The 11,326-nt window shown below is 35.6% G+C and overlaps 1 protein-coding gene across 1 annotated transcript; it reads right to left on the reverse strand.

Annotated features, from left to right (window-relative positions):
* Positions 1-4,681: 4,681 nt before the first annotated feature.
* LOC145066935 (uncharacterized) lies at positions 4,682-5,200 on the reverse strand. The gene has a single exon (XM_079014171.1). The coding sequence runs from the start codon at positions 5,198-5,200 to the stop codon at positions 4,682-4,684; it is 519 nt and encodes a 172-aa protein (XP_078870297.1).
* Between the last annotated feature and the right edge of the window lie 6,126 nt (positions 5,201-11,326).

An 11,326-nucleotide genomic window follows, 5' to 3' on the forward strand; every position in this document is an offset into this window, starting at 1 on the left:
TGATTGAATAATAGATTAGTATTTATGAGTTTGTTTACTGACTTTGTCAATTATTTATTCTTGTGTTTCGTTTTGCATGTTTTACTTCCTGAATGATTTGATTATTCAAAACACCATAGTCTCTCATACTTTAGGAAGTAAGTAGTGAATGAAGACTATCATGAATTGGATTGTAGATTGTATAAGGAGTTTAGACATAACAATTGTGTTGCTACAACATTCATGAGTACTTAGAAAATGGAGACTTTGAGTATTGGATAAACCCACGCTCAGAGAATTACTTTATTGATTATATCACAAGTAATTCTGAGATGATAATATCTTATATTCTTAAAACTAATATATATATATATATATATATATATATATATATATATATATATATATATGAGTTGTAATTTACAAATCGATTGTATATTGGTATTGCAAAAACACATCAGTAACTTGGTGTTATAAAACATAGTGTCATGTATGATTTGGTGAGTAAAAGATACAAGGATATGAGTCAGTTTATTCTCTCATTTTTCCCTGACGGGAAAAGGTATATCTTTGGGCCCCTCAGTGATTTGGTGTTGACTTATAGCGTTGGGCCCATCCAGGACTAAATTGATGTGTTTAATTAGAAGTCTTATGAGGTCATCATAAATCAAGAAATCATGAAACATACTTTTGGACAATGAGATTGATTCTAATCCATGTCTTGTGTTCATATGATATCTTGTAGAACGAATGAATATTTGATCACTTATCTTAGGACTAATATCTGACCAAATAAGAGGCTGGAATTGCTTTTGGAAGCACCATTTGCTGATAATTTAGAAGTTATACTAAAATTTGTAGTTTTAGACTTATCCAAGTGGAAGACTGTTGTATTAGGTGTCTTATCCAATAAATAAATTTTTATATACTTGAATTATTAACAAAGTCCTTTTCATTTACCCTCAAACCTGGTAATTAAATAAGATGACTTTTGGAGAGAGGGACTAATTTATTGATTTATTATATAATTAATAAATAGCAATAAATGATTAATTAATATCTTATGAGAATAATATATTAATTAGAAATAGTATTATTTAATTAATAATTAATCAGAAATTAATTAGAAATAATTTTAGGATTAATTGGATTAATTAATAGTGCAAGGACCTAAGCTGTAACTGTTCAATAGGTGAACAAGAAGATGTTCCAGAACCTTCTACCCTTGGATGGTTTTCTAAGTCGTTTTGGAGCTTCTGGAATGTGCGTTGGAGATAAATAGGAATAAGGAGAATAGCCTAATTTAATATAATAGTATTATATTCAAATTAGGGTTATCAGGTTTTCCTATGTAGCTATAAAAGGCTCCTTTTACATGAGATTTTCGGCCACCCAATGTGTTATTTTTAATGCACTGGTTTTTTATTTATAATTCCTTGTTTATTGCGTTTTAACCACACCATATAGGCAATGAACCCGATCGAGTATAATATAGTTTTGAGAAGCAAGGGTGTCGAACTCAAGGGGAACGAGAGTGAATTAATATTCAAGTATTTGATTATAGGTTATTCCAAATAAAAGGAAACAGTAGGGGGGTTATTTAGGAAACTCAACTAAATAAAACTAACGAGATAAACTTATTAGAAACGAATCACTTTAGGTACTCAAGCTTAGATTGGATTACCGAATTCTAATATAACTAGTTATCTTGATCGGATTTCGTAGTACTGATAATTAATGAACAGCTAACATAATGATCATGCAATTAGTGAACACATAGTTAATTTAATATTTTTGAATTATGAATGATATGATCTAGTGATTTCTCATCAATGATCATGACAATCGATCGAAGCATAACATGGATATCTTAGCTTACTAATACATCACAAATTAAGATTACCTAACCCTATGGTTTTATCAATCTCTAGTCCTAACAGTTTAATGATCATAAACTAATTAAGATTCAAGTTAATGTAATTAGATTAGTCCTCTTAAATACACATAACTCAGCAATACACAATAAAAATCATAACTTTAACATGATAGGTGATGATACAATCAAACACAATTAATAACAAAAATAATAAAATTCAAAATCATTGAAGTCAACACATAAAATCGAGTTTTATTTACTCCAAACGAAAGCAACACGTTTTAACACATGAATTTAGAGAGTAAAAATAGTAAGAACACAATTGGAATACTAATCGTGATCAGAAAATCAAACCGAATGATTTGTGACGTGAATCCGCTCTTGAATCCTTCAAATTTTCACTTCATATCAGTTTAATGGCCCTTCGGCCGTTTTCTAGAACCTCAAAATGGCTTCTCTAAGGTTTATTTTCATATGGAATGAATTAGGGTTGAAGATATGTCAGTATGGCTAATTTCCAGCTCTCTTTATATCATTTAACGTCCCCATGGTGTGGTGAAAGGATTTCCATGCCGTGGTAGATTGTTTATTCCCGTCGACGGAATTTTATGATGCACCACATCGTGGTGATGGCGTTTCCACGCTGTGTTGACTAGGAATCAACATTTTTCTCAAAAAATGGAAGTTGTCCGAAATTTTGTCTAGTTTTCAGAACACTTTGAATCTCTTCAATTTGGGTTTTGAGTCATGAGTTATGGCCAAAACACTAACGAGGGTCAAGTTGTCCAGTAACATCCTTTTTATGTCTTTTTAGCCCCTTTCTCCTCCTTTTGCATTCCAGCTCCCATTTTAACTGTAACTGAACATTTCAAAGCATATTAAGTATCTTATATCTTAAAATGTAACATTTTTGCTCAAATATATTAGGATAATGGTATAAAATATATAATTAAATATGACCATATCACCATCTCTTTGGATCTTGAAGCCAACCGAAATTTCCCCTCTCTTCTTCTCTTCCCAAAGTATTCCAAGTTTCTGAAGAAAGATTTGATTAGTTATTTACTACAATAACTAAAAGTTATGTAACCTCCTCTTGTGAATTTTTGATTTCATTAGGGTTATAGGGTTCTTGTTGTTCAATAGAATGTTACTTCATTAGTGTTATGACTAGATCTAATAGGTTGCATGTACCCGTAAGTGTATAAGGATTTTTCCATGTTATTGCATGTAAAACCCATCATTTTTGTAACCTATAGAAGCCATATAAAACCCATCACAAACAAAACATCAAAAAGTTTAATTGTCTTTCCAGAAGTAAATTCTAAACAAAAGACACTGACACCAAAAAAATAGGTTTAAAAGAATTGTCTCCCATGTGCAACACATACCCATCTTGAAGCGGTGTTAATGTTTCAAACAACCGTTTATCCTTGCATACATGGTTCATTGCACAATAATCGATCCACCAAGCAACATCATCATCCTATACATAAAATGATTTAAGAATAAAGGAAACATGATACCATAATTCTGATTAAAATTATCAAAGTTAGTCAAAAATTGACCTCCTTTCACTTGGTCCTTGAACTCTTTTCCACTTCCATTGGCTCTACAGTTTCCAGTATCATTATTGCCTAGATTCACACAATAATCATGCTTGCAATGTCCCACCCTTAAACATCTCCAATAAACTAGTTCTTTTTTCTTTTTGTTGGGGTTATTTGGGATATGTTACTACTTGCCTTTGTCATTGTAATGCCTCAATTCTCAGGTATCGATTTTATATAAGAATTTTCTTGATTTCAAGGTCTACTCTACGAGTTGGTTGCCCTACTCGTCGAGTAGAAGCGGGTCGGTCCACGTGCTTTAGTGAACTACTCCCCGAGTCCAAGAAGGGACTCGACGATTTGGAGCTGGCAGATGAAACCCTAAATTCCGGGGTATTGTACCCTATTTAAAGGATCATTGGCCTTCCCCAGCCTCCCTTTTACAACTCCTTGACACTCTTAAACCCTAAATCGCGTGTGTATCTTTCTTTGGTGTGTTAAAGCTTGGAAGAGGGATCTTGGTGAGGAAACATTTGGGGAAAACAAGTAAATTGAAGCAAGAACTTGTGGGAATCAAAGATCTACTTCAGTTGGCACTCTCTTGAAGGTATTAGGCTGTTTCCTTGGCTCATTTCATCTTTAATCTCTTTTGGGTGGGTTTTAGGAAAGGTTTCTTGTGTTTAAGCCAAGATCTGAAGTTGCAACTTCAGATCTGGACTTCCTTTGGGGGTTGGGTTGAGGCGGTCCTACTTTGTGCTGAAGGCCAACACACCCGGTGAGCGGTCTGGATAGGTTGTTGGCCCTGGGAGGAGGTCCAGTCATGTCAAAGGCTCGGGAGCGGTCCAGATAGGCCGTAGGCCCTACGAGGCGGTCCAGTCAGGCAGAAGGCTCATTATGCATACTGATTTGTATTTGTGGATGTGATATGATTATGGTTATAAGAGACTGGTAGTTTAGGGGAACTCACTAAGCTTCTGGGCTTACAGTTTCACTTATTGTTTCAGGTACATCAGGGGATCGCGGCAAGGCGAATGCATGGTAGTACAGCTCATCATGATTTTTTTATGTTTTTGGGAAAAATCTGATATTATACATTTTGAAAACAAAGTTGTAATGAATTTAATGGTTTGAAATGTTTTAAAAGTTCAAATCTGTCTAGAAATTTTTGGGTGACACAGTCATGTCCTTTATTGTTCATATTTCTTGTTTTTTTTTTCAGCCATCTAATCAAGGGTTGTCCAAATTCAAATTCACCTTTTCCTTTGTTTTTGTCGCTCTATTGCGCACGAAGGGATTCCTCAATGCACAAATGACTACCAAGTTGAACCATGGACATTTCCAACTTTTGATGTTTCAGATTATGTTTGAAGTCTTTACATGATGGTGGAAGTTTGTCAATTACACTCGAAACATCAATGGTTTCATCCATATTCATGTTGTGCAATTTAAATTGACTTAAAATGCGAAGGAGTTCGTTGTATTTTTCCATGACAAATCTTGAATCAACCATTTTATAGTTATTAAAATCACTGACCAGAAACTTCTTGCTAAAAGCATCCACAGCCCTGTATTTCGATTCAAGAGTGTCCCATAACTCCTTTGCACTTTTAGCCTCGTAATGGATATCAAATAAAGAATCATCTATACCATTCAAAATGTGTCCTCTATAGATGTATTCATCGTTTTCCCACTTGCTCCTCCTTCTGGTTTCTACTAATGTCTCACTCTCCGCCACTTCTGGTCTTGGAGTACTCAGCACATACACAACCTTTAGTATGGTCAGCATGAATGACATCTTTTTCTGCCAACACTTGAAATCATTGCCTTCAAACTTTTCTAGTTTCGTGAACTTTGTTTTCACTCACGAATTGGTTCTTCCATCTCCACCAGACGAAGATATCAGTTCGATTGTTGGAGGATATTTAAGTAGGGTGATGGTGGAGAACCAGATTTTTCTTGGATCGTGTAAGTTGACTTTCGGAACTGATACCTCCACCCTATGCTTGGTTTACAGGAAATCCAGTTTAGGATAATCCAAAAGGACACTTATGTATCTAGGCACAGAAACACAAGCCAAATCACCAGAAGGTTTTGAGTTCGAGAAGAAGAAGAAGAAGAGGTGAGAAGGGTTTCTTACTGCTCAATTAAGGGGTTGTATTTATACTAGACATATTATGGTTTCTTCCTTCTAAATTAGTTAAGAGACTCATGAATTTAATGGAATAATCATTGGTTAAAAAATTCAATAATATTTATCAATTTTACCATAATCACCCATTAAAATTTGGTTTTTCTGTTATATAACTAATTCGATTTTTCGAAGACCTATTGGGGCACTACCCCAAACCCCCCGTATTCTCCAAAAATATAATAAATAATATAAATGATAAGTCCCTTAGCTCACATGTCAGTTCCAATTAAATAAAATGTTTGGTGACACTAAAATCACCAACGCATGACACGATAGATAACAAAAGTAATCATCAAATATAGAGGTAATATCGTACGTACAAAACCGTCATAAACAGTAAACTGTCTAGGATTCAGTAATCATCAAATATATTGGTACTACCATATTTACAAAACTGTCCTAAACAGTAAATTGTCTAGGTACAACAATTTTCGGGAACAAGACATGATGATTTCAATGGATTCAGGAATTTTAAGTGCACTAAAAAAATAATCTTGCAATGTTTCAGTGACTCTGTCTTATGTATCAATTATGTTTTTATCACCACATATGATTACTCAAAACTCTCATATTTGGCACTTTAGATCCTTCTTTATTATTAAACTAGGTGAATGTCGATGCATTACGGTATAATGCAACCATGTAGTTCAAATATTTATAAATATATGTTATTAAAAATAAACATTTCGTTATTAGCTTTGAAATAATAAATTTTCTATTAACTTGATTTATGATAAGGTAGACATGTATTAAGCAATAATCTCAATCGTCTTTACACATAGGTTACATGTGAAAAAAGTTAAATATAATTTTCGATCTAGTGTTATTTTTAACAATGTGTATGGTTAGTTAATTTGGATTAAAATATATTTGAACCATACCATCTCAATGGCCTTTTTTTAACAACCAAATTTTATAACCACCGACTAGCAAGGAGCTAGAAAAAGAAATGACATTGTTTTGAGATATTGTAATGACCCAAAAACAGTGATAAAAGTTTTCATGTTTAAAACCAATAGTTTCATTCACCATATATGTCCAATTCGATCACAAAATACAATATCAAAACTTTAGAGTACAAATATCCAAAAAGTACGAAAATCATGAGGGAGGATGATGTGTCATCACGACGGGCCCTTCCATTTTGTACCGAAAGTACTTGAAACATAAACTTAAACTGTAAGCACAAGGCTTAGTGAGTTACTTAAAGTACCACATATCAAACATACAATTAGGTCTTGCCTTGGGGTATATTCCAACTCAATACACAAATATGGGCCTAGCCTTGGGGTTTCTTCGAACCCATCATAAACTCATAGGCACAACCCTATGGTTTATTTCAACCCAATCATACATGTAAGAGTCATACAACATATAACATTCTACATAAACAGTTTGGTGGGCCGACATTGGTGCCTTCGAGCCACAAGCATAGTGAGAAGACTTACCTCAAACTGAAGATGACTGAATCACACACTTGAGTTGCTGCTAACATGGGTCCTCACACTAATCAAACAAAAGACAGTCGTAATTAATAATCATGGTTTTAACCCACAATTTATGGTCCAAAAACCTATTTAGACTTACCAAGGCCAAAAGACCATTTCTCCCTTCCCATGCATGACCCAAAAAGCAAGGCCCAAAACCCTTAACGACCCAAGGCCCAAAAATGGCCTAAGTGGGTTTTCTAGGAGTACGCCCATCGTACGGCCTTTTACGCCCAATGTATAACTTCGACTTAGAGGGATTACGGGGCTGCAGCCCAGTATGCTCGATGTACTCAGGGTTACGCCCAATGTACTATTCAAGCATCCAAATCTTCTATTAAGGTCTTAATACCTTAAGACTTAACATCCAAAGTTCATGTCTAACCCTAATAAGTGTCTAAAATCATAAATTTGCAATCTTTATGCCTTTTCATGGCCACAAGAAGTTAAAAACCAAAACCCTAACTCATATAACCATTTAACATCCCATCACTCTTACATGGAAGAAAACAAAGGACCAAGCTTGCATTTTTATTGCACCAAACACCCCTACATGCCTAAAAGGACAACTCAAATGGTCTGGAGTTAACTATATTCATAAGACCAAGGTTTTTGGGACAAAAAGGTCATAACTTGCAACCTAACAAGATCTAGCAAGGGAAGCACCAAGATTTGATCTTTATACTTACTGAAGATGCACAAAGGTGAGTAGATTCTAGATCCTAGAGCTTGAGTGCAACACCACAACTCAAAAGATCTTCCTTCACCACTAAGAACACCAAAATGTCACTGTATAGCTTCAAAACTCACACATAAGAATTAGGGTTTCGAGATAAGGGATGAGAGGAGTGGAGGTTGGTTGTAAGGAGGTCCAAGGGGAGCTAATGAACTTAAATAGGGGTCACACCCCAAATTTAGTGTTTTAAGACAAGCTCGAGTACGCCCGACATACCTACACGTACGCTCAGCGTACTCGCCACCAACCGCGGTCCATTAAAAGGCTTACGCCCAACGTCCACTCTGTATACGCCTAATGTAAGGGTCTATTTTGCAAGGGAATTTAAACTTTTGGGTTGAAAATGAAAATACCTAGAATGGGTGTTACAGATATTGGGTATCATAACCACAAAGTCCAATGCTACTTTTATTAAATGTAACAACGTGAAAATTTTAAACAATTTTTCATTTTTAAAAATGCATACTCTTCATAACATATTATATAAAAATCTCTTTTATTCAATTACAAAGTACAACTCCATAAATAATCCAGGATCCTCATAACTCTTTCTCTGGTGTGTACAATCAAGTCGGCGTCATTCCGTGATCCTGAGAAGAAAAACCTGAAACACATAACCCATAACACGGTAAGCTCGAAGCTTAGTGAGTTCCCCAAAATACCACATACAACACATATTAGCCACTCGAGGCTATAAATCTGTTTGACCCTCTGGTCAATGTGTCTTAGTGGGACCCTCCAGTCCCATAACTCTGTGGACCCTCTGGTCCTAACTCTGTGGACCTCCCGGTCCTAACTCTGTAAACTATGAAACATACATAACATAAATCACATAGAAATAATGCAGTGTATCACATCATATAAATGGCATACAAAATACTATGTCACATAACTCTAATTATCACTCTAGGTAAAGTATAGTGAGAAGACTCACCTCGGGTAACTCGGTAAATCTCGAACTCGGTAATACTAGTCTAGCGTCCGCCTAATCACAAGGAATAATTACTCTAATCAATACAACTCTCAAAGGCTAGACTAATCCCTCTCTAAGTTCTCTCAGAAGGGTAAAAGACCATTTTACCCCTCTAATGGCTCAAAGATCCAATCATTGACTAAACCCTAAAAGTCAACAAAAGTTAACCCTCCGGGTTACGCTGCGCATACCAAATCTGTACGCTGGGCGTACCCAGCGACTTCACAAAAACGGGGAACGCGACCCCCTACGCTGCGCGTACTGGGATTACGCCCCGCGTAAATCCCAGTTTTATACTCCTTTTGATTTTGGGTCTTAAACGGTTAACACATATACTCAAACTTCAGATTTGACTTCTCTAAGGTCACTTAATCCATAAAGTCGAAACCTTTAAGCCTTTGCATGGCTGTAAAGGCCACTAATGTTTCTAAGACCTTTCCTCTTTCCTTATAAAGCCTAAATCTCATGCATGGCTTAATATTCACGTCCAAGATTGGATTTTTATGAACCCACAACTCATAATGCTCTGAAATATAGTTGATCTAAGCTTGTGGAGTCCTTTTGCTCATAAAGTCTCCACCTTGGGACCAAAAACCCTAAAAATTGGTCCAAGAAGCACAAATCAACAATAATAAGGAAAGCTCTAAGCTTTTTACCTCCAAGTGAAGCTCCTCCCTCTGTAGAAATCAGACCCAAGCTTGCACTCCAACTTCTAGCCTCCACCAGAACCTCTTCTTCTTCTTCTTCTTCTTCACTATCACACAAAGGCACTTTTTAGCTCAAGAACAGTTACACACTAGCTTGGAACGATAATATTGCTCTTCTAGGGTTTTTCTCTGAGGAATGGTGGCTGGGGACAAGACCAACACATTCCTTTTATAGTCCACAAGCCACAATTAGGGTTTGCATCTGGGCCCGCTACGCCCAGCGTAACCCTGGGTACGCCCAACGTACCTAGGCGAGTCCGCGTCCAACTTAAGTGCATGAGTACGCGCAGCGTACTCTTCAGTACGCCCATCGTACTCATTTGACATAACTTTTCTTTTAAGGGTTAAACTTGACAACTTGGAAAAGAAGAAGGGTTTAAGAGATGCACCTGAATTTTGGGATGTTACATTTCTCCCCCACTTGAATTAAATTTCTCCCTCGAAATCACTCCTTGCTATCACATAGATTGGACCCAACAAACTGAGATGCACCACCGAAGGTCCTCAAACCATACAACAATCACTTCCAAGGATACTCGTTCCCACTGGGGACTCCCGACCTGAAAGAGGCAGACCCCACTGCCGTTGCGGTACCCAATCTGAATCTCCATAACTGGAAAAACTCTTGCGGTCTAATTACTTGCCAGACAATCCTCGAACATTATTTTGTTAATCGCCCACCGACTAACAGACTCTAAGAACATATGGTCATTCAGGCGTAGACCCCTCTTCAATGTGAATGCATGTGTAGGACTTCTATTTACTAGAATGGAAGCTTGCGAAGACTCCAGGCAAGCGTTAATCCACCTTAACCATTTATGGTGAAGCCCTGTATGCTCCATGATCTTCAATAATAATCCCAACTCACATAATCATAAGCCTTATCAAAATCAACATTTAACACCATGACTCCTTTCACTTAAACTATTCGGTAACCTCATTCAACACTGATAGGCGATCCAAAATATGTTTGTCTTTAACGAAAGCATACTACTTTGGACTAACAAGAGCATCAATACCAGTTGCCAATCTAGTAGCTAAATGTTTTGCAATAATTTTATATTGCACTTTATTTAAGCTTATCGACCTATACTCTTTAGTATGTATTGGAAAAGTAACATTTGAAATTAACGTAATGAAAGATGAGTTGCATCCATGAGGTATCGAACCAATATGAAATTAATGTAATGAAAGACAATGAACGTTTCTATTTTTTATAAATTACATATTTGGCACAGACTATTTCTTTAACTTTATGATACATAATGACTATTTTTGTAATTTTCTACTTATAACTTTATGATACACAATGACTATTTTTGTAATTTTCTAATTAAGTAGGTACCATTTAAGTATATGTATTTGATAATATAAGGAGGAAAATTGCTTTAGGGGTTAAACTTGTAATTTTTCTAAAACACGAAATTTTAAAAGAAATGAAAGATGGGTAGTTCATTAATAATGGAGAAGAGTCTAAGGACCAATTCTATAATTTGGAGAGTTTGTGAATAATAAAGAAAAATCAAGGGGCCGTTATGAAAATTGGATACTTTAGCATGGCGTAAGACAGCACTAGGCCACCTGAAAACGTCAACAATTGTTATATATAATATATAATACAATATGTATAGCCATAAAATTACATAACTTATATGTTTACAAGAACTCCCGATATATACAATAAAAAAATTGAAAAAAAAAAATTGATTCATTTGCAATCTTAACAATTGCTAAAACCTCACAAAGGACTCATACCGGATAAGATGATACATTTTCCATCGCTTATGCTATCTATATAAAATATAAGGAATCAAATACAAAAACAAA

The sequence above is a fragment of the Lactuca serriola genome, chromosome 8, assembly GCF_051521515.1.
Source record: "Lactuca serriola cultivar US96UC23 chromosome 8, Lser_US96UC23_V15, whole genome shotgun sequence".
NCBI lineage: Eukaryota > Viridiplantae > Streptophyta > Magnoliopsida > Asterales > Asteraceae > Lactuca > Lactuca serriola.